Source organism: Pezoporus occidentalis, unplaced genomic scaffold (genome assembly GCF_034315485.1).
Source record: "Pezoporus occidentalis ecotype Australia unplaced genomic scaffold, CSIRO_AGI_Poc_V1 ctg38, whole genome shotgun sequence".
In the NCBI taxonomy this organism is placed as follows: Eukaryota; Metazoa; Chordata; class Aves; order Psittaciformes; family Psittacidae; genus Pezoporus; species Pezoporus occidentalis.
This window is the reverse complement of record NW_026915702.1, coordinates 4,766,849-4,791,082: the sequence shown is the minus strand read 5'-3', so window position 1 is coordinate 4,791,082 and position 24,234 is coordinate 4,766,849. Positions and strand designations below refer to the sequence as shown.

The following is a 24,234-nucleotide window of genomic DNA, read 5'->3' as shown; positions in this document are numbered from 1 at the left end:
TGCATGAGACAGAAGGATTCATAGTTATGATAAGGAACGGGTTTTTTTTTCCTTTCTTTTCCATGTATTACTGTAAGTATGAAAAAGCAACCTTTTTATCCTAAACTACTGCACCATACACTCCTAGGTGATGAATAATGTCAAGCACAACAGCTACAGAGGTATTGTTTGTACATGCTCCTGAACAGAGTGACATCCTATTTCTCCATCATTACTGCACCCCAGGCTCCATAGCAGAACAAAAACCTTTCCTTGCAGACTTCACTGGGCTGTTTAATAATGCTCACCTTTTTCCTGTGGGATAAAACCTGGAGCAGGAGTTGCCATCCCAGGCACAGTATGGATCTCGGGCTAAGCAGCAGTCAGCACAGGCAGTCCCATAGATATGACAGCGATGTAAGGATACCTGAGTGACCCCTTCATCTGAGCTTACATACAACTGTTGCTGTAGAAGGAAATGCAAAGATTTATTTCAGATTTCAAGAAGCTTCACTTGAGACTCTGCTAATGCACCTAAAATCCTTTCAATTAATTTTAGAGTTACCTCAAGACCAAGAGGGAAGCCACTAATATATATAAGGCCAAGATAAATAGAATTCTCCCAGGTGAATAGGCCTATAGTATTTCTACCTTCCTGTTAGAAAACATTTAGAAACACTGCGGAATGTTAATGGTTTTTGGACATTGAATGTCATTGTTCTGTTCTGGGGCAGACAGGCTGAGTTAATACTGCTCAGCTTTGAGAATTTGGTTCTTATTCAGTAGGATATTGGCTCAAGCCTTTGAAGTAAGTATTTTCTCTGCATATAGTCACTTCAACAAATATTATGCAGAGTTCCTAGTTGGATTCTCCAGTGCATAGATTTCCAAGACATAAAGCCTAGAGATTATGTTAAGGCTTATGGCCGGATTCTGATAGCCTTATATACCTGGAAAAATAAGACAAAAGAATTTTCATAATAAATGACAGCTTTTGCAAAAGAACTTCAAAGTGCATAGGTCATCATGAAAACCTGGACCAAAATGGTTCTTTTACTCAGAAACAATTATTTAATCATTCTTAAAATAGAACTTAATATTGAACAAAAACCTTGAAAGTCCCCTGATCTTTTTGTCATAAAACTAAAAAATTATAGTGAATTCAATTTAGTGAATAATGTTTATTAGCAGTTTTGTAAAATATTGAGCAATGTGTTGCTTGAAAAGTCATAGAATACTTAGTTTTAGTTTGGATGTTTAACATTGGAGAAGCAGTCTTCTCAGCTATTTTCATCAATTCTTATTGCCATTTTTATTGAGTTACTACTAAACCAACATGCACAATTGCATGAAGGACGTACCAGCCCTGAAACTGCCTTTCTACATGGATCAGACTTCCAAGGGAGAAATATCTATTTAGGACTTATATAAAAAATGGGGAGGGCAAATTTTCTCTTTCAGTACACTTTTTTAATTGTCAAACAAAACAAAAAACTCACACTTTCAGTGAGTTAGAAATGATACACAGTGAATAGAAATTGGTTTATCTTAGTGGCTCTGGGGCATATAAATAGCTCATGCAACCTTCAGTCAAGTTTCTCCACATTCGTCATGGAAAATCTCCTGCCTATATTTACTATTCTGCACAACAATTGCTATTCTAACATCTTTAAGTCAATTTGCGTCTCTTTTATAAGCATTAAGTTGGCATTCCACTTTTCTTTACCTTTTTAGATGAAATCTTCATTGTTGTTATGGGAGAATTACTCTGAAAGACAAAATCACAAACCACACTTATGCGGACTCTCCTGTTAATAGTGTCCCAAAATTTCAATTTAAAATTCAGTAAAACCTAAGTCGCATCTAATAAACTAAAGCTTTTCGTATCTTGGAAAGGTATCACTCACTCTTACTAAGTTTTTGCTATTTTCAGAACTAAACAAATAACATACATGTGTAATTAATGTCTCACAAAATGTACTGGCTAAACTCAACTGCATCATTATTATTCCTGTACATCAACAAGGTTTTGTACACTTCTAATTAACCTGCATCTGTGTTACCTCAGCAAGATAGGATCAATGTGTTTCGAAGCCATTACTCTCACTTTGTAATAAACAACAATGCTTGCTCTTTGATGAGGATAAGGAAAAAACATAAAATAGCTCATGCATATTTACCACACTATCCAGGTCAGAATATGTCATATTTCTCCTACACATTATGTAGAGCTCATACAATTTGGTGACCACCCAACATACACATTCAGATTATCAATGACTGGAATATTAAAAATGGCATGTGTGTTATTGAATGTTGCCTTCCCAGAAACAGTACTGTATACTACTGTGTGTCATCACAGCAGTTTATTAACATGTGTCCAAACCAAACGTTAAAGAGCTGGAAAAGGAATTATCAAATTCATTGCCTTAATCAAGTGAAGCAATTTATTACCCAAATAAATGATAAAATTGATGGCAATAAAAATGTTCAGCACTTTTTCAAGATTTAGCATTTGTTCAGTCACAGAGGAAAGCCATAACAGTGGGCTAGAATTAATTGCAGGGGATTACAAGCACAGCAGAGAGGCCAAGACTAGAAAATCTGGATGCAAATCATGTGAATTGCAAAGGTTTGAAGGAGGTCTGATCAGTGGCACAGACTCTAGTTGTAGATCTGTAACTAGTGTGTCCCACAAGGGTCAACACTGGGTCCAGTATTGATTGGCTTTTCATCAATGACTTGGATGAAGGGACAGGGTGCCTCCTCAGCAGGTTTGCTGATGATACAGAACTAGAAGGAGTGGCTGGTATCCCAGAGTGCTGTGCTGTCATTCAGAAGGATCTAGACAGGCTGCAGAGATGGGCAGAGAGGACCCTTCTGAAACTTAACAAAGGCAAGTGCAGGGTCCTGCCCCTTGTGAGGAATAACCCCATGCACCAGGACAGGCCAGGGGGGTGACCTGTTGGAAAGCAGCTCTAAGAAGGATCTGGGGGTCCTGGTGGACAACAAGTTGTCCGTGAACCAGCAATATGCCCTTGTGGCCAAGAAAGCCAATGCTATCTGTGGTACATTAGGCAGAGCACTGCCAACATGTCGAAGAAGATGATCAGATGATCCTCCCTCTCTACTCAGCCCTGGTGAGGTCTCCCCTAGAGAACTGTATCCATTTCTGAGCTCTGCAGTACAAGAGAGACACGGAGCTCCTGGAGCAAGTCCAGTAAAGGGTTACTAGAATGATTTAGGGTCTGGAGCACCTCTCATATGAAGAAAGGCTGAGAGAGCTGTGTCTGTTCAGCCTAGAGAAGAAAAGGCTCTGGGGAGATCTGATCAGTGTGAAATTGAGAGGAGGGTGTCAAGAGGATGGGACCAGTCTCTTCTCAGTGGTGCCAGGAGACTGGACAAGAGGCAATGGCCATAAACTAAAACACAGGAAGTTCCACCTGAACATGATGAAGAACTTTTTTACTGTGAGGGTGACTGAGCAGTGGAACAGGTTTCCCAGAGATGTTGTGGATTCTCCTTCCCTAGAGATATTCAAGAGCTGCCTGAACACAGTCCTAAGTAATGTGCTCTAGGTGATCTTGCTTGAGCAGGGAGGTTGGACTAGACCACCTCTGGTGGTCCCTTTCAACCTCAACCATTCTGTGATTCTGAGTTTAGAGCTGTTGTAGTATTTCATGAACTGTCTGCAGACTCAAGATCAAATACAACATTAGGTCTGATGTCACATTCTCCTTTCCTTGCTTATACTCTGGAAAGGAATTAATGCTTTGTTTCCTTTGGATATTTATTAACACACAGCCTGCTTTCTTGGAGAGCAAAATACTGCCATGCTGCCCGCACAGACTGCAATGGCTGATGTTATGATCTCACGACTTTTAGGGTTCAGGCTAAAAAATCTATGCACAATGGCTCAGAAACTAGGTTTAGTGTGAGGATTCTTCTCAGCCCACCTACCTTCTTGCTGTACTATTTTACATTTCAGTAAATGGAAGTAACACTTGGTTGAAGGGTACAGTTTAGGTAATATTACACACATATATCTTTCTTATTGGGAAGTCTTCAACAAAAGCCCAGGAAGACTAATTATGCCTTCATGAGAGTTTACACAGAGTGCATTAATTTTCTTAAGGAAATTGTTAATGCTGCTTGTCTAGATAGAAAATCTTAAATTTTCCTTACTGCATCCCTTCAATGGAGAAAAGTTCATGACAAAACCCTTAACTAGGTTTATAGATGCATACTACCATTTGACCTGAGACTACATGTTTTAAAGTACAGCCCATTCAAAATCACAGAATCATAGAATAGTTAGGGTTGGAAAGGACCTTAAGATCATCTAGTTCCAACCCCCCTGCCACGGGCAGGGACACGTCACACTAAACCATGTCACCCAAGGCTCTGTCCAACCTGGCCTTGAACACAACTTCCCTGGGCAACCCATTCCAGTGCCTCACCACCCTCACAGGGAAGAACTTCTTCCTTACATCCAATCTAAACTTCCCCTGTTTAAGTTTTAATCCATTACCCCTTGTCCTATCACTGCAGTCCCTAATGAAGAGGTCCTCCACAGCATCCTTATAAGCCACCTTCAGATACTGGAAGGCTGCTATGAGGTCTCCATGCAGTCTTTTCTCCAGGCTGAACAGCTCCAACTTCCTCTGCCTATCTTCATATGGGAGGTGCTCCAGTCCCCTGATCATCCTCGTGGCCCTCCTCTGGACTTGTTCCAACAGTTCCATGTCCTTTTTATGTTGAGGACACCAGAACTGCACACAATACTCCAGGTGAGGTCTCACAAGAGCAAAGTAAAGGGTCAGGATCACCTCCTTCGACCTGCTGGTCACGCTCCTTTTGATGCAGCCCAGGATACGGTTGGCTTTCTGGGCTGCAAGCGCACACTGAAGCCAGCTCATGTTCATTTTCTCATCAACCAACACCCCCAAGTCCTTCTCCGCAGGGCTGCTCTGAATCTCTTCTCTGCCCAACCTGTAGCTGTGCCTGGGATTGCTCCCACCCATGTGTAGGACCTTGCACTTGGCATGGTTAAACTTCATGAGGTTGGCATCAGCCCACCTCACAAGCGTGTCAAGATCCCTCTGGATGGCATTCCTTCCCTCCAGTGTATCAACCGAACCACACAGCTTGGTGTCATCGGCAAATTTGCTGAGGGCGCACTCAATCCCACTGTCCATGTCAGCAGCAAAGATATTGAACAAGACAGGTCCCAACACAGATCTCTGAGGGATTCTGAAAGGGTTTTTTCAACATGAGGAAGAACATTTTCTTTAGGTTATTACAAGCTGCCACGTGTCAGGGTGATTGACAGAGGCTATTCCCTTATTTCTCTGTGTAGTTGTTCGTGTTTCTTTTCAACCTGTGTTAAGCTTGTAGCTTTTTTGACTCCAGGGGCATGTGGCTTTGAAAAAATGGAGTTAAGCAAAACCAATACTGGTTTGCTTCCATTCTGCAGCTCAGAATCAGGAAGATTATCAGATAATCAAAGTACAAAAATTTTAGATTCCATCTGTAATTAGTGACAGTCTCAATACATGATGCCAATGATTAAAGTTGCCTTCTGGTAGCTACTATAACATGACCTCGTAAAAATGTGATTATCAAAATCTTTCTAGCCAGTATAACATAAAAAATTAGCAACTTAGAGGAGGGAAAAAAAAAGACTTCAGCTAGCTACAGCCTTCATAACAATGGACATTTTACATTCCTCTTTAGGCAGGTATCAAGCTGACAGTGTGCACATTTGCTTGATCTTTTATCAAGTCACAACTGTCCTTGCCAAAATATCTTAGAACAAAGTGTTTGTGTGAACATACACATTGGAAGAGTAATAATAGGAGCAAGCCAAACCTGAAAAACCTCCAGCTCCTCTAAAATGAGCTCTCCACTTGCAGAGAAGTTGGTGGGTAGGACAACAACTTTTTGTACTGTTCCTTGATCTAGAAAAGATGAGAAAAAGTGAGACCTTGTAACAGAGAGAAATAAAAAAACAGATTAACTATTATCAATTATGCAAAGAAAGCATCAAAGCAAACACTATGACACAGAGGAAGGTAAGAAATGTTCAGTAATTTCTAGAGTTTTGGGGTCAGAAAGAACCAGGAGATGATTCCTTATATAGGAATACTATATATGATATTATTCTCATATATGAACATGAGGAAGTCATGGTAAGACTGGACTAACTAGCATTACTGTTAACATTCTAACCAAAAAGATCAGTGAAAATCAGTATCTTCTGTACTAGTTGTTGTACAGACACACAGAGAGGCAGTATCTATCCTAATGATCTTAGATAAACCCAGGTAAAAGGGAGCAACTGCAGAATTTAATATATATTCATATTTCGTAATCAAAGTGTAATGACAACTGATGACATGAAAGGAAAACCTTCCAAAGAATAACTCTTTATATAATAATGCTATATATACCTAAACAAAGTAAGATGAAAGCTTTTTTTTTTGTCAGGATTAATACAGACATTAATCAAGTCCATTACATATTGGTAGGAGTTAGTATTTTGGTCCATAAGGAAAAGCCAGGTGATGATATTGTAGCCCTATCATGGCTGCTCTCTCAAAACACAGTTCCAATCCTCCCAAATCCACTCAGATCAAAGGAGAAAGAAGTAAGAAGGATGGGGCAATGGCAGTGTTTTGCAAGGCAGATATGATGAGTGAGACAAAAAGGATATTTGTGATTAGTTTTCCAAATTTATGTGGAAAGAATATATGAGATGGAGGGGTCCATCTGTGAAGGCTGTGAAAGCCACTGAAATACTTCTGATGTGGCAGAAAAGACAGACAGGGAGAATCATAAGGGCAAGCATTTTTACTTGGAAAAGCACAGCACATAGAATTCCTCTTGCCTGAAAGGGCTGGAAATTAGTCTGAGCAGAATGAATTTGCTCAATACGGAATTCTGAGGAATGAGACCACATGGTACAGATTCTGTTTGGCCTTCAAAAGTTTTATGAGCAAAAACTTGTGCAGTTAGTACAATATAGGTAAGTATCTACATGTATTTTTATGAATTTGTGACTGGGGAAGGAAATATCAGCTTCCTCTTTGGCAATTCATGATGTAGACAACATAATCTAAAAAAGGCAATTTTGCTTTTGCTTTAAGGTCAGTGACTGAATTCCATAGCTGGAGCTGCAGGGCAAGTTGGTTACAGTAAAGAATTTACATCTTATTTCCTTGGAGGAAGCTAGTAAATAATCATATATTTTATTTAAAAAAAATAAGGTTCAAAGCCAGAATATTGATCTGTAATGGTCTGACCACACACAGAGACCACATAGCAGCAGTTTGTCTCTAAAAAAAAGGAAAAGAGAAATTGAATGCTGACAAGACTCTAAAATATGTAGCTATTAATTGTACGTGCTTAGGGCAGGTTAGGAATGAATTTTTCATGAGGCTTTTCTATGGAGAACATTTATTCTCATTATACAATGGCACGATAAACTAGTTCCTTCCGAAGAAACTTTACTGAAACTAAATCTTGTGATAGTACAGCTGTGGTCTAGACTGGGTGCCAGTATTAGCAAAGCTATGAGAACCTGAGAGTGATTTACTAACTGCCAGGACCCACCGAAGCTTTAAACTGCTGCAGATGCATCTCTTGTTGGAGCTAAGCAGAAGCATGTGCATGTGTGTGTGTATTTCTGCTCCTACTAGAGGGAATAAACCACTCACAAATATACAAAGCTTAAGTCCAATCTATCTCTGCTTCTTTGCATCCTTTTATCAGTGTCCTCTCTTAAACATTAAACTATACTGTAAAAAAAGGCACAGTTGCTGCTTTTTGTGGCTTTTTTTTTCAGCTGCCTGCAAAGTGTCAGCTACCTGTAACCCTGACATACAGGGCACTAAGCATGTTGACAGTGACCTTACCTGCAAAGGAATGTGAGGCTTCTGAGCCTCTGGAGAACCGGTTTATTTCAATGATCCATTAGCACATGCCACACATTTAAAATTCCTAAGCTGTCTTCAGTTCCCAAGCATAGCCCCAAACTGAAATAAGAAGCTGAGGGGAGATTTTATCCTGGCCACTGGCACAGAAAATACTGATAATGCCTGACGCCAAGTCCTTCTTGTCCTAATAACCTTTCCTATTTGAAAAGTAGGTTCCTATCTACCTTTTTGTCACACCCCAGCAAAATACACAGAGTTAAGGACTGTTTACCTTGGTATTCATTCCCTTTGACTCAATATTTCACCATTTGCTTTGACTCAGTATTGTACCATAAGAGACATATCCTTTCAGAAAGGAATGTTCCATTGTTCTAAAGGAAACTTAATACAACATTTAAAATAAATATTCACTTTAGGTAAATAAGGCAATAGAAATCTATTCATTAAATAAAATCACTTAAAGCAGGGGATTCCAATAAGCTGTATATACATATAAACATACTTCAAACAATACATGGTGTATAGGTTATAGCCCTCCACTGATTCTAAAACCAGTTTTTCTACTGTTGCTCAGACTTTTCCTTAATAAATGAAAGGCAAATGTTTATGCCTGAAAACCACTTCTTACTCCTTTCTCAGTAGAACTGATGTCTCCACTATAAGCTCAGTAGCTGACAAATCAAGTCACTTACTTACACATGTTCATGTGAGAAAGCTTATGGTACATCTGAGTTGTGTTGAAAAACTTACATGATTATTCTTTTTAATGGCAAAGCAGCAAACTAAATTCCCTGGGTCAGAAGGAAGGTTGGAAAGGATGCAGTGCTGTGCACGGCAGGAGATATATGCAAGTAGCAGTGCATGAGCTGTTTCCCTGTGTATTTCATAATAGATAATCTTTTGTATTGTAAGCCAGGCATAACAGATCAGCAATGTATGAAATGTCAATTTATGAAATTATAAGCTGATTCTGTAAAAAAAAAAATAAAAATGAACAGGATGGTTTCCTTGGCCATTTACTTGTCACTTACAGATACCCACTTGAAAACAGTTCAACATTGTTATGATTTCACATTGTCATGAGAAAAGCTATAGTTTCTCCAGAATATCAATCCACCACCAGAAAGCATGAAGTGAAGAAGCAGATTTATGCTCACCACTTCCCTGACTTTTCACTGGGAGCTGTTTGCAGCCTCACATCAGGCCAGCAGCCTGGGAGTTAAGGGCAGATGGAGAAATGAAAAAGAATATCTCTCAAGGTGATGTTAAGAGGACGTGAGCTACTCATAATGTTTCAAACCTGCTTGAGTGACTGCAGATCTCTCAGCTTGACAAGCAAGAAAATCTTACTGAGATTGTGTTCCCTCTGAGAGGACTGAGAAACAGGGAACAGCAAGGGAGGAAAGTGCTTAACATCCTGTAGACTGAAAAATGGTACAGAGTATGTAGAGGTGGAAATAGGGAAATTGGTCCAATAAATAATTCAAGGAACAAGGAAGAGACAATAATAATAATAGTAATAAATATTATTAATAATAATCCTTGATATTCAGTGCATGATTCTGGGCTGGTATAAATCAGCTAAGCTTCATTAATGCCAGTTGGACTATGCCTGATTACAGTAATTCCTGGTCTGGCTGACAATGGGCAATGATCAACAATGCAAATGAACAGCAATGCAAAATGCACAGGTGTTTGGCTGAATCTGCAGGTCTGAGTTTAAACCTCGTTCTCTGGATTTTGACTAGCTTTTCTTTCCCCAGCCCTAAGTAAACACTGAAGTTGTCAGTATTGTGACCTTCAAAGAGAGTCAGGACCCACCTACCCCTGAGCCACATCATATGCACAAATCGAACAAGAAATAACCCCCCTGACTTTTCCACATCATAAAGAAATTACTGCAATGGACACTGAACTGCTATTCTGACAGGAGTTTCATAGGGAGACTTCCTGATGTGTCTGAGACCCTCTGAAATATTTACTCAGCCTAATGGCAACTTAATTATTTTTGGTCTCTGATCTGAGCTGAACCTGATGCAAAACAAATAACGTTACAGAGAGAAAAAGAAAGCAAAGAGTTGGATGAGTTGGTCACTGAAATGTTTTGAATGACTCGGATGCTATGACCAAGAGGAAGAAGCAAACTCTCTCTGCCACCTGTTGTGCCAGTGTTGTGCAACATCATCTTGCCAAGCTCAGAGTCACGAAGCTGTAGCCAGCAATTCTACGGGAGGCAAAATTGATCTTCTGACCAGATTATCTCTTTCCCTTAGAATCTGTAGCTCATTGCATGATTTTGGCTACTGCACTACCAGAGGCTACTGTTGTCTGCAAGAGCTAGTTTTCCAAAAAGACAGCCATCGTATAACACCATGAAAAAAACTATTACAACCTTATGCTCTGAAGGCAATTACTACATCCAGACTTTGAAAACAAGTGTTGCATCAGAGAAGAAAAGAAAATAAGAAACATCAATGAACCTCATGCTGCATAAGATGCATGTGGCCCAGATTAATCATCTGAATAAATCACACTCAAGTCTGATGTGCTTTTTCATGACAAAAACCTAGATCTCTTTCCATGGAAACATATCCTATCTTGATAGGAAGGGGCTGAAAAACGTCCTATTGGTGCCCATGGCTGTTTAATGTACCCAAGTTTGACCCAGACATTTAAATATTTTCATAACACCAAGAGCAATAAAAAACCCCATGCATAATCTTTCAGTTGTGCAATCTGTATGTACTTTGACCGAAGGCTTTCGCACTGCAAGCAGTAGGTGGCATGCTTAAAAAATAAATATTAATCTCAGGAAAACATTCTCATGCTGCTTTACTGCTGCTTTAAAACTCAGATGGAAAACAATCTATCCAAGGATAAACAGAAAACATTGAAAGCTTGGGTTCTTTATAAATAACTGCAATGAGTAAAGTAATTCCAGTAAAACTCTAAGATGAATCAGACTTCAGGACTGAATCCCATCCTAACACAGAACTGGAATAATCAAAGAAGAATTATAACCCCAAATTCCTGAACTGAATATGTTATTACCTATTGCATAGGGAAAAAGTACCATCAGCATCACCCTTGTCAAATATGCAAATGAGAGATTACATTCTATCCAGGTAAATTATCCTTCCAGTTTCTGTTTGGGAAGATGAGGTATACAGCACTGTTCTCTTGTAGCACTGACATCTACCATTAAAGACTTGCTTGTTACTCTAAATCAGCTCATTTCAGAAGGGTGAAGAGATCCCTTTGAGTGGACTTAACAAAACTAGCAAGTTTTGTTAAGTGCTTTGGGAATCTTCATTTTGAAAAATATAGGGAAAACAGGAGATCATTATCATTTAAAAAGTGGGTGGAATGCTGCAAGAACAATGTCTGTCAGTGGGATTTTGTTAGCTATGTAGGCGAAGGAGGGAGAAAAGCAGTGCATTAACTCTGGGCATGGACCAGCTCCTGTAAGCTCAGAACTTTCATATGGGGTTGCAAAGGCAACATTTTAGTTCACATTAATGTGAAAAATGACACAGCTGCCAATACCCTCCTATGCCATAGCTGCATGATGAAAACCACTGGAGTTCTTGGAGCTTTATTCTTCTGTTATTCCTCACTCTCATTCAGGAACTAATTTATTACTAAATCTATAGAGGAGGAAGAGAGGAAAAGCTAAATATTTTGAGTGCTCTGCATCTGGCAAGACATAAAACACTCCAATTTCAAGCATGAGACAGGTCACTGACAGTGACAGACATGGCTGGCAACATCTCAGTTCAGCAGCAGTAATTCATCATCGGAGCTGAGTGCAATTGTCACCAGGTGTCAAGTCCCATTGTCTCTGGCTGTGGGGCTCCAGGCTCCCAAGGAAATTATCACATGAAATTCTCCTATACAATGTGGTTTTTGCATTTGCTGGGATGAACTGACACCAAAGAAAATCTCCTCTGCATTCCTTTTGACACTTAATATCTTTATCGAATCCTCCCGAGCAGAGAAAAAAGAAAACAAATTTCTCCTCTCAGTGGCTGAAGCTCAATTCCTTTTATTTAAAAGGGCTGAGAAACACAGTAACTTCCATTGCACCAGTTTCTGTTGAGGAAGACCTTGGAAGCTATTAAAGTCCTGTGACCTACTCAGGAAGAATACTACCTCCACTCCAACTAACTAGAAAGCAGACAATGACCCTCATCTCCAGTGTAATGCAGAAGATAAAGCAATGAAAGTATCAAGAGCCAGATTTTATGTGTTTGATCCATAATGAATCCCATGCTGATGCAGAAAAGAGGATTAAGAAGCTGAGGTATGTTAATGTTTTTAATGAATCACAGGTGTATGTGTGAGGCCACACTGATCACTTATAAACAGTAACAAGCTAATCAAAATATAAAGTGAAATTATCTATATTTATCTGTTGCAGAATTACTAAAGTGCTATATATCAATACCGTGATTTCATGCAAATTTCAGATATTCAATGCATTTCTAGTATTAACTACTACTGCTACATTAAGCATCTTATATTGGTTGGAAACTTACATATCCTTATCTTTTCCACTAATCTTTAGTAGAATTTTCCTCTAGATAATATTAGGTGTTTTTAGAGGGTTTTAAAACAATGGCACCACTATTTAAAGAAATGCATAGAATGTTTGTTTGAAAGATCTGTACTAACCTACTCAACCTATTAGTCTGGCTAAACATAGCAATTTACAGGAATAAAGCTAACAGAAAGCCAAACCTAACTTTTTTGTGCAGTTGTATAACGCTAAAAGAGAAAGTAACTACATCTCTGATATATCTACAATAGTGTACAAAACCTCTTTTCTTCTGTAGGAAAGCAGGAAAATAACCCTCAAAGGTCCCAAAATCAAGAACTATAGCTGCATTAATTAAACTAAAAGTACAATGTGGTTTCAGGTTGGGGCATGTGTGCATGAAAATCACCTTGAAGAAGGCCTTGTCCTAATTAATTTGTTAGTTTCCAATAACTGCAAGTAGGATCAAAGATATATTCATGAACATCTTAGAACTCATTTATCAAGTGCCAGCCAAGTATACAAAAAATACCTAGATCAAAACCTGATGAAATTCCTAATGTGATTCATTACCCAGAGCTTCCTCTACCCTCACTATGCCTCACAGTATACTAGGCATTCACAGTACAGGAGATGGTGACCTGGCAAAGGTTTGACACAAGAACATTGAGTCCTTTCAGGACTCATAAACTCCTTTCAGATAATTGTAGACAGTGATAAGGACTCTCCTGAGCCTTCTCTTCTCCAGGCTAAACAACCCCAGTTCCCCCAGCTGGTCTTCATAAGTTTTGTTCTCCAGATCCTTCACTGGCTTCGCTGCCCTTCTCTGAACCCGCTCCAGCACCTCAACTGTAGTGAGGTGCCCAAAACCAAACACAGTGTTCGAGGTATGGACTCACCAGTGTCAAGTACAGGGGAATGATTGCTACTGTAATCTTGCTGGCCACACTATCTCTGAGGATGAAGAATTCACAAACTGTCTAGGTCCTTCTTCCAATGTTTGATGATGCTGATGGTGAAAACCGTTTCCTGTATATCTACTTGTAAATTGTTTTCAGTCCCTTTCATCTTGACACTGAGCACTTTGAGATGAGTCCAGATATCTTTTTTTTTCCCGTTAGCTAGTAGAACCCTCCCATTAGACAGTCATCAACAGCAGTAAGATCTCCCCTTTGCTTTCTCTGTTTAAATCCAATTCTCTCAACCTCCCTCAACTGATCTTGTTTCATCAGGTCAAAATATTTCTTGTATTGGGGAGCCCACAACTGGACATGGTACTCCTGACAGGAGCCAAATACAGGGGAAGAATCCTTTTCAATAACCTGCTGGCTGGATACACTTTTGCTAATACAACACAGCATGGAATTGCCCTCCTTTGGCACAAGGGCACCCTGCAGATTTTGATAGTTGAGAGGTTTTTATAAGAAGAGTGAAGAGAGTTCCCTTTAATCCTGCCACTATAGAAGCCTGACATTTTTTAGCACCAGCTTCCTAAATCTATTATAACAAGATGGTTATTCCCAGCCCCATGTGAGTTTGTTGTCAGACATGGTTATTCTACAAGCAGAAAACAACCAGGACCCCAATAATACGTGAACCATAAAAGTAATGCAAGCCATCTCTGTAATTATTTTCTGATGTTCAGAGATGTATTTGTTCTCCTAGAGTTCTTTTCCTTTGTTCTACCTGAAACCATCTGTAGTAAAAAAGATTAGCCTTCGTGCCTATCAACCTATAATGCCCTGTTAAGCCAGTGGGAGTTTCAGACGTGACTGAATCCTAGGGTCTAACCAGAGTACCACTCCACCTGTCTGCTTCAATCAAAATACTGTGATTTATATCTGAATATTTTAAAAGATCAAAACTGATCAGTATGAGAATCACTTGACCTGTTCCCTGCAGACTTCAGAAGCATTAGACCAGACTCAAATTTGACATAACTAAAAAAAAATGTAGGTTATATGAGATAGAAATTATTTTAGAATACTTGGACCAAATTCTGTGTCCACTGCTGCTGAAACTCCATTTGTTTCTTTTGCTCTGCTAAGTGCTTCCGTATTTTTACTTGTTTTACCTTTTCTTTTGCAGAGTTGTTATTTCTGCTTTTGTATCATCCTGATGAGATTGTGTTTTTCTTCAGAAGAAGTTTATAGAGAATATATTGAATAATGATGATGAGAGCATACAAAACAATACAAAGCCAGACTTTGGTAATTTTATTCGTGTTAGAGAGCATCAAATTCTAATGTGGAATCATGTTGCAGACAAACCATACTCAAACGAAGCATTACAATTTAGATTAAATACAATACACACGAGTATAGATTTTGGTCTCAAAATTCCTATCAATATATTGTCTCTCTTGTACATAATTAACCTCTGTAGTAAACATAAAAATGCACAGAAAGTAAAAAGAATGTAATTTATGGGTTACTACAGATTTTTTTGTAGATAGAAAATATGTTTAAACAAATGTTTCTGAAAGCTGTAAGTTGTACAAATCAGAATTGATTGCAAATTATAATGCAATAGGGGGGAACAACTGCTGCTAAGTTTGTCTTACCTGTTCCAAGAAACAAGACGTGATATCTCCCATCAGCAGCATTCACTCGATCCACAGCAATCTTTGTATACTTGTAGTCAGCTCCTATCCGGATGATTAATGGCCTCTTGTGTATTGGGTAAATGGGATTAAACATCAAAGGGTGATTCCTGATGAAGGTCACAACGTCATCTGGAAACTCTTTGGTTGTCCGCATATTAGGTGTGAAGGCTCCTCCTGGACACTGTAAGAAACATGCACAGTAATGCTTAACAATACTTGCCACCTTTCAGAGAGTTTTCTTCTCCAAGTCATTTACAAATATTGACAGATAGTTGACAAAGTTAAGTTCCCAAAAGAGCACTTCAGACTCTGACTGAAAGTAATTATGTTCCAGTAAAGGGAATGGAGTGCTTGAATAGCTCTGTTTTGAACTCCCATCAATTCCAATAAAGCAAACAAAAATGTATTTTTGCATTTTCAAAACTCAGCTTGATGGCAAAGATCTATACTTCTGGACCTGTTTCCACATTCTTTATGCTTCCAAACTGCCTGTTGAAAAAACAAAATTCCAAGTGATTGGTATGGGAAGATAGCAAGCTTTTGCACCTGGTTTGTTACAGAATTAGTACAAAGGCAAAAGGTAAAATCTGATACTTAACTGTACTTTGGTCAATATCCTTCTAGCTATTGCATTGATTATGAGATAGCAAAAACGCCTGTGACTCATCTTCATTTGAAAAAGCAATAATATGGAGTTGATGAAGGGGTCCCAGGGCAACTTATTTATGTCTGAAAAGACTGACCATTCACAGGATCTTGTCTATAGATTCCCCTATGCCCCAGAAATAACTGGTGCATGAATACTCTGGATGCTTCTTTAAATGTCATGAAGAACCATCCAAACAATTAGCCCTGAGGCATTCTGGACATCATGAGGAAATAAAAACAATCTTAGAAAACTCAAGTGTTTTGAAACTAAAAGAAAACTGTGGGAAATCAGGAGCTATGTCAGGAACTGGTACAATAGTCTGGATGTCAATTTACATGACTTTTTTTCAGCTACCATTACCTCACTTATGGCTGCTCCTGAGCTTTTATCTCCCCCATTACCAGACTTCTGAGCTGCAAAACTCTCCTCAGAGTATTGGAGCTATTCAGAAATGTTTCAACATGATATTTTTTTCCAATTGGAAAATGTTGATTTCTTCAATATGAAGTATTTCATGGAAACTTCTTTATTTTGATGAGGACCATTCTTATGTCTAGGATGGAATGTCTGGCCGAAACCACAGACACAAAACCAGCTAGTAGCTTAGGGAGAGATTTACCTCACCTGACTTCTACTGTCTCTAAGTCAGATGTTTATTCTTAGACATCTAGGTTTCCTCTGTAGCTAGTAATTGAGACTAGATGCCCTGCTTTTAGATGGCTAAAATTACAGAAAATGAATCATACTCTGAGAGGCTAAGAAAACTCACTGGGGATGTATGAGTCATGTGTTCAGCCTACCTGATGCAAGCAAGTGCTAGAATCTGGGACTTCACCTCCCAGGGGATACCTCTAACCATCAGACAGGAGTGCCCCTTCTACCGTCACTTCTAGAAGATGTTCCATCTTATGAGCCTAATTATTTTTTGGGCAATACCAGAAGCCAAGTAGAGAGAAGACTGCAGCCTAACACCAGGCTTTTGAATCATCTTCTGGCACAATTAGGATTTAATTATTTATACAAAATAGGACAGGTCTAGTAGGAATTCTTTAAAAGAAACTGCTCTGACATCAGTTACCTTCAGGAAGAAGAACCGGGACTCAGCTCAGATATGGATTTCTTCCCATCTGATGTCCTTGACAATTGATTCTTCTGGACTTTGATTTATTCTGAGGGTTTTGGTATGGTTCTCATTAGAAATGACTCTACAGGCTAGCCCACTGAGATTGCTCAAAAGAATCTAATTTTTATCATCTTGTTTGCTCTACTCCTTCCCTCTGTGGCACTTCCATCCACAGTCTTCCGGAAATGTATCGAGCTATCTGCTAAGATTAGTAACAAGTGCTGAAAAACAAACCATGTTCATAAATCTGCGGGCTATTAGCAAGATTATTCTACCTGGTAGTGATCAGCCAGACCCCAGTTCCTCTCCAGAGGGATTCTGTTTCACAAGCAGTTCAAATTAAACTTTCCAGTCCCAAACAGCTCAGTTAAAAGAAGACTTTAATACTTTCAGTCCTTCCATTCTTGAACTGGAGATCGCAAGACATTTGTGACTTCCTGCAAAAATGTTTGTGCTATGGTTCACCCCAGTATGACCCTAAAAACTTACATTATAACATTGTTCTTAGCAAAGCTTTAACAAACATCTTTAATCAATTAATTCTTTCGCTATCCCCTGTATAAACTAATGGCAATCAACAGATGTTACTGAAGCACCCTATAAGCAATCCCTTTCCTGAAGGGATTGAATGTGTATCCTTTACACATCATTCAAGGACTTGGAGATACAATACTTATGTTCACAGTTGAGAAACATGCAGTTAGACTGCAGAGGGAAACAGAATTCTTTAATTTATAGCATATTCCCCAACATGCTGTAGGTACAATAACTATTTCTGTAAACTCTGAAAAATGGAAACTATCCTCAAACATCACTGAATTTAGTAGCAAGGTACCAATTACGTAATATTTTTTTTTCCTTTCTTTTTTCCGTAAGTAAGGTTTTCTTGTGGAAGAAAAAAGAAACCATTGGTATTTAGTGAAAGGCAGCCAAACACTCCAGAGTTGATTATGGTCAAACAAATGTATTGCTTTATTTAATCCTACTGAAGCCGTATCGAAGCCTTTTCCCTGTTTACCCAATGTACTGAGACACAACAAACATTCATTTTTGTTCAGAGGTTTAGTATCTCTTTAGGCAATAGTAAATTAGGATTTTCCATGTCCTATAAAAAGGCATCCCTGTCTAGTTCAGCATCCCAGAAGATGCCAAAACCCCTATGTTCCAGAAGAAAGAGGCACATGCCCTATAGCCTACAAGCAGGGTTATTGATAGTTAACCCTTTGAACACAAGTTCTGAGCAGCAAAAAAACCGCCACATCCTAATTTTTACAAATGCTTTGATATAAGTGAAAAATAGAGTTTGTGGCGTGCATTTAAAAGTGGAACTATTTGGCAGTGAAATAAAGCAACGTCAAACAAGTCCCAGCTTAGAAAATATACTTTTAAGATACTGTGTTGTGGCTGAATTTTGAGGAAGCACAGAAAAGCCAGTGATCAGAAAACCAGCAATGATCAATGATCATCTGAAAATAATCCCTTTTGCCTTTATTCTTTGTGTAAGCTACAGTCTAAGAATTTATCTTCAAGTTCAGAGCTCACTGGCACATCTGAAAAATGTAGATAATTTCTGTCACCACGTCAAATCCAAATCTGAATTTTCTTTTTCCCTTTCCATCCGGCTTCTCAATTTCTTTAGGTCCATCTGGAATACCTCATAATCCTCCATGAGGTGAACCAAGAATAACATGGCAGTGGTTGAGGAAACAATATTCTGAAGCAGCAAGAAACTGTAACTAAGTGTCATAGTCACATACAGTCCATTATCCCAGAATAAATAATATTTATTTATGGATTAAACACAGACAAGTAATTGGCAAGCCTGCATAAACATCTTTATACTTACAGTGCCGGGTCGTGGGTAAGGAATTCTGCCCTGATATGGAATCAGCTGGTGGTTTGGGCCCTCCTTGTGTGCAAATGGCCCATTGAACACAGTCTGGATGTCGGATAGATGATACACACACACAGCTGAGCCTTTAAATATGGAGCTGAAAGACAGTAGGAAAAGGTTAGTATTGCAATCTACCTACTTTTGTAGAGCTTTTCCATCATTTTGCTTTTCCATCATGATCCAAGGATGAAGCAGATATCTAAAATAATATATTTAATATAATTTAATGCTTCTACAACATGGATTTAATACATTTAAAAATAAACTAATCTAGTTTCCCAAAATACGCCATTACTCCTTAGAGACCTAGCACCTTTTTGAACACTGAACTATAAAAAGAGGAAGGAAGGTACTGCCCTACTGGTGGGAAAAGAAAATTTCCTAATGCTCAATATAAAAGAAATATAATCCGGCCCCGGTTATATCAATGCCAAAAATATTGCTGACTTCAGTGAGACAAGAGTTTTATAAACTTTGTACTGCCAAGCTCAGCACAGGTTTCCAGAACTCCCTACCAGTATATTAACAAGACCTCCTTGAGCCTTTTAAATATGTGGATAAAATATTAATCAAAACATCCGGTGCAATTACAATTGGATAGATTGTTACAATCAGTTTCCAACTTTTCTAAGCAAAATAAGGACAGGTTGTGGCTGTAAAGGCATTACTACTATACAGTCCTCAAATCCACGCACAAAACTGGTTTTACAGAGACCTCTTCAAGAGGGTTGAAGCTTGATGTTTCCTGAATCATGTTTCTGGGGGATCACTTATGAGAAGGGCCTGGTTTTTCCACCACTCTGGGTTCAGTAGTGGTCTCAGATGGTCTCAGGCAGCACAAGCCCTGAATGGCCTCCATCACCCCTTAATAATGAAGGGTACTAAGGCAATAACTTCCAGAGTGATGCTAAGGTTGACTGTAGTGAATTAAGTCCCTTTTTTCTCTCACTGCATATAAGGCTTGAAATATGTATCCTAACAAAGTGGAAACTCCAGATGGTCTAAAATCTGCCTGATGTTAACTGCAGTATGAAGATAATCCAAGTAACTCTGTTTTCAACTGTCAAAATAAAAAAACACTCTAGAAAAAAACTAAAACATTACACATAATGTCTAAACAAGGAATGTGCAATCCACATTGCTCTCAGTTGTATATGGATTAATAGGAGGAACCTTTTAGGTGGATTATGGTATTTGTGGAATTTTAGTAGGTATTAATAAGTTTTAACAAATTTATTTCCAGATGTTTTATGTTAGATTTACAGCAGATTATGCCACTAAAATAACTTGCTTTAATATTACTTGGTTTCCCTCTGTATGGTTTAGATAAAAATACTAATAATTATTTGCTGGCATGTTTCTCACTTGCTACTGTTATGAGTTGGATGTCTACAGAGGTGAATCTAAAGGAACTGTTAAGGAGTAAAAATCCTTATAATTGCTGTATTCAGCTAGGTAACACATTCAAGGTACTGAACAAAGAGAAAGGATGCACAGATCGTGTGATTCACAATAACAGAAAAGTATGAGTGTAAAAACCTCAATAAAGAGAGAAAACAGCTTGAGAGCCAGGAAAAAGTGAAGTTTTGTCTTTGTTGTCACTGTATATGGTCCTGTGATTCAAACCTCATTTCCACTGCAGAAATACCAGAAGGATTAGGTAAAAGTGTTTCTAGTTCAAGCATGTTGCATCCACAACCTAATCATAAGTGTGGTTTTACTGCTAAACATAATCTCAGCATTTTCTGCTTTTGTGTAGTAGGAAGCATAAAATATAGACAGCACCAAATGTTTACAAGTGATGGGATTCTTTTTCTCCCAATGAAACATCATAATATCATATTCACATATTTGGGACAGCAGATCCCTGGATCCACATGAAAAGAAGACAGAAAAGCATTTCAGGAAAAAATATTTTTTCATTAAAGAATTTTCAGTAGAAATTATCATTTCAGGAATTATTAGTAATAAGTTAAATAATTTGCTAATTTGATCAAACAAAAAAAAGCAGAAAACTTTTTTGAAGGTAATAACAGCTAAATAATACAGGATATCAGAAATCAGCAAGCTGCAACTATTTCTACTCTGTATACTACAGAGAAAAGTGACAAAAGGAAGAGATTAGGGATGGCACAATCTGTTGGTCCACCTGTTGGTCTATCTTTGTGGAGAGTTTCATAATGGTAAGTCATAGCTAGTACTTCCACTGTCGTTGGGAGCTCACTGAATGCTTTCTAAACTGGACAGTAAGTGAATACTACAGACTGATAATGGGCACATCGATACCAAGAGTAGTGATACTGAGACTCTTACTCCTGCATGTGAACGATGGCCACAACAGACATACAAAAATGCACAGCACAGCCTCACAAACCATCACTTTCAGTTTTCACATAGAAAACTGGGCACTTCAGAAAGGTAATCCTTTTCAGAATCTCCCCAGTTACCTTGATGTTGTAAAAATTCCATACACAAGTGTTGTTCTGGGGTTATCAGTCTCTAGAAGAAACACATCCTCTGTAAGAAAGAAAAGGAAAATAAAAAGTTTTGAATACTAATAAAACCTTTATTTTCCATTTTAATTTAGGACTTTTTTGCTGCTAAAGTCAACAGTAGTTTTGTCTCTGACTTGAATGGGGAAAAGCTGACTTGTATGAATGGACCTATGTATATATCTAGCATTTGAACATTAAGAAGCAGATTTGGAGATTAGTTCCATGCCATCTAGCCTTATGAAGACAGAAGGCAAAGATTTTCAAATATGTTGAGGATCCATGTCACACATTTCTCTCAGCTGGATCTTGTTTCAGCAGGTTGTTTAACAGTAGGCAAACCTTTAAGTTGCAGTAGGTCAAAGATGAAGAGTTCCTATTGATTTAATCCAAAGCAGGACAATTAGGTGTTTTATTGTCCAGTACACACTCCAGATGCCCTCACTAACTCATTTTCAACATGATATGAATGACACACAGCTTTGCAGTAAAGACACTGAGAGATGTAAACCTCCCAGCTCCCACTGTGTAGGGATTTACTGACTGCACTATGCAAAATCTTACCTACTCACTGAACTGAATTTGCCACCATTGTGTCTGCTGTATGGATCATTCACTGGATATCCGCAGTGTTTCACATGGTGAACTGAAAATCTAAGTGCCTGAATGAATCCTGAGAAACTGTATTTATTCACAGTACTATTGCTGGTGTCAGGAAAACAACTTATTAGCATGTATTAGTATTATTTTGGACTATTGAGTCCTCTACCCAGTGATCAAAAAAGAAAAACTGTATTGTAGAAAAGCTGTGTGTTACACAGTGGTATAAGAAACAGTTTCAAGAAGACGCATGTTAAAAAACCTCTATCACAATCTTAACTAAGAGCAAAATAACAACAGACTTCCCTCACGTTCCCTTCCTAATATTAATTCTTTATAATTCCTTTGCATAGTCAAGATTAATTACTTTTATTTCAAAGTTAACGATTATTACCCAAAGAGATTTATAAGGATTTTTACATTTCCTGCCTTAAAACTGCAAAGGGAATTTCATCATGAATTTCTAGAGCCAAAATTTCACCATCAACAACCTGACTAAGGGGCTGTGTGAACTTCAGTAATTAAATATGCACAGAGTGCGAGATATAGATAATACTTTTAAGGGATTTTATTGCCATACCTAACTCATCAAAATACGTTTCTGTTCCATCTTCATCCATTACTGAGCACACAAGTCTTGCTTTCAAGAATGTTGTCCACTTGTTCACGAGGCTACGCTGACCTCCTGTGTCATTCTGGAAAGGAATAGTATTTTCAGAAAAAAAACCATACAACACAGCTCGCGTTTTACTGGGCTTTTACACATTTTCCTCAGCTTAATTTGACTCATCACTAGACAATTATGCTAGGAAATTAAATTATAAAAAATAGATAGGCCTAAACCAAATCCCTTCATCCAAACATCCCAGATACAGGAAGAGCAAGAACTGGGCTTTTTGAGCAGAGTTTCTGTGCTGGGATAGCAGTCTTGGGAGGGTCGGGCAGTAGATTTTGTGCAGCAGCAGCAGTGTCTGTAGGTAGGTATGACTGGGAAGGACTGTGGAGGTCTGTATCACTCACTGTCACCTAGTGTGGAGAAGTCCATTTTATCTCTAAAAGTTCTAATAATCCTATGGAGAGATGTGTCTTCCAGTTGTGACAGCAGTGTCGCCACATCTGATGTATTAAGCCACGCTGGCCCATGAGGTGGATGCTCTGCACTAAATTCAGCAATGATGGCTAATGTGGCTCAGACTAGTTTTGCACTGCTGGAAGTCCTGCTAGCTTGGTCCAGAGCTGGCTTGGTCACAGTTCACTCTAGGATCTTCCCATCTCTCTCCATTGCAAGGTGGAAACTGTTACTGCTAAACCAGATGGTGCAGCACAGAGGGGATAGCTCCTTCCTTATTTCTAAGTTTCCTTTTTCCCTTTTGTTGTGTGGCATTGTGCTAGGCAGTTTGGAAGATACTGCTCTTATCTACGGCATTCAACAGTCAAATGAGGAAACTCAGAAGCTAGACAAATGTGATTTCAGTGAAATGCTGTCCATGCCTCATTGGTGCTCTTGGAGTTTGTAATCCAACTTTTTGGGTGACCTATAAGGAGTCTTTTGGGGGCCTTTCTTGGCACCATTGTACAAATATATTTGGCCAGTCTCAAAGGCGTTGATATATGAATATGATGGCATACAAGTATACAAATATGCCTGACTCAGACTTCTTTTCATTGCCTTTGGGATCTTGACACTGACTTCAGTGTAAGTCTAAACAGGCTGAGGCCTTTCAGAAATCATCTGGGCTTCATTACAACAGTAACAATAACAAATACAGCTATAATTGCATGAAATGTCTTCTTACAAAATACCCAAAAAGGCCTTTAGGCACCCTCACAAAAATATAGAAAATGGGGATTATAAAGAAATCACATGCCTCATCATATTGACAGACGAAGTGTTCAATACAATCCCAAAGATGCCCTCCTACCCATACACAACAACATCACAGAGCACCAAATTCTAAAGAAGACTCAGATTAAAGACAGAGATTACACAAACCCTCACGATTATCCTCCTGAGCCTTTTCAAAAGAAGGAATGAAAAGTCTAGCAATAATTGTGCATTTACAATTTTTCTCTCCTTAAAAAAATATCCATTCCACCAGAGACGTTAAGAGCTGCTTCAATAATTTCTCATCTACAGTTAACTAGAGGTATGAAAAAGGAAGTAGAGACAATGAGAGCTGTTACTGTAAATTAATTACAGCACAGGAGTAGCCATAACTCCTGAATTTAATATTCCTGTGCACATTTTTTAAATTAGACTGACACATACATCAGTGCAAGAACTCAGAAAGGACAGGTATTGTAAAAATGAAAACAATAACTGAAAGTTAAATTAACCCATTTAAAAGTTGGCTCCGGTATTCCCAATGTGTTTCAAAGATTTTGAGTGTGTGTGTATGTGTGTGTTTGCGTGTTTGT

General features: G+C 38.5%; 1 protein-coding gene across 1 annotated transcript in view; it reads right to left on the bottom strand.

Moving 5' to 3' along the window:
- Nucleotides 1–24,234, bottom strand: part of SEMA3C (semaphorin 3C) — a 122,966-nt gene that overhangs the window by 11,961 nt on the left and 86,771 nt on the right. The window contains exons 9-15 of the mRNA XM_062631978.1: nucleotides 22,397–22,511; nucleotides 21,172–21,241; nucleotides 18,677–18,821; nucleotides 15,017–15,239; nucleotides 5,851–5,939; nucleotides 1,706–1,747; nucleotides 288–445 (exon numbers count right to left, since the gene is read on the bottom strand). Coding sequence (XP_062487962.1) covers nucleotides 288–445; nucleotides 1,706–1,747; nucleotides 5,851–5,939; nucleotides 15,017–15,239; nucleotides 18,677–18,821; nucleotides 21,172–21,241; nucleotides 22,397–22,511 — 842 coding nt within the window. The remainder of the gene's footprint in view (nucleotides 1–287; nucleotides 446–1,705; nucleotides 1,748–5,850; nucleotides 5,940–15,016; nucleotides 15,240–18,676; nucleotides 18,822–21,171; nucleotides 21,242–22,396; nucleotides 22,512–24,234) is intronic.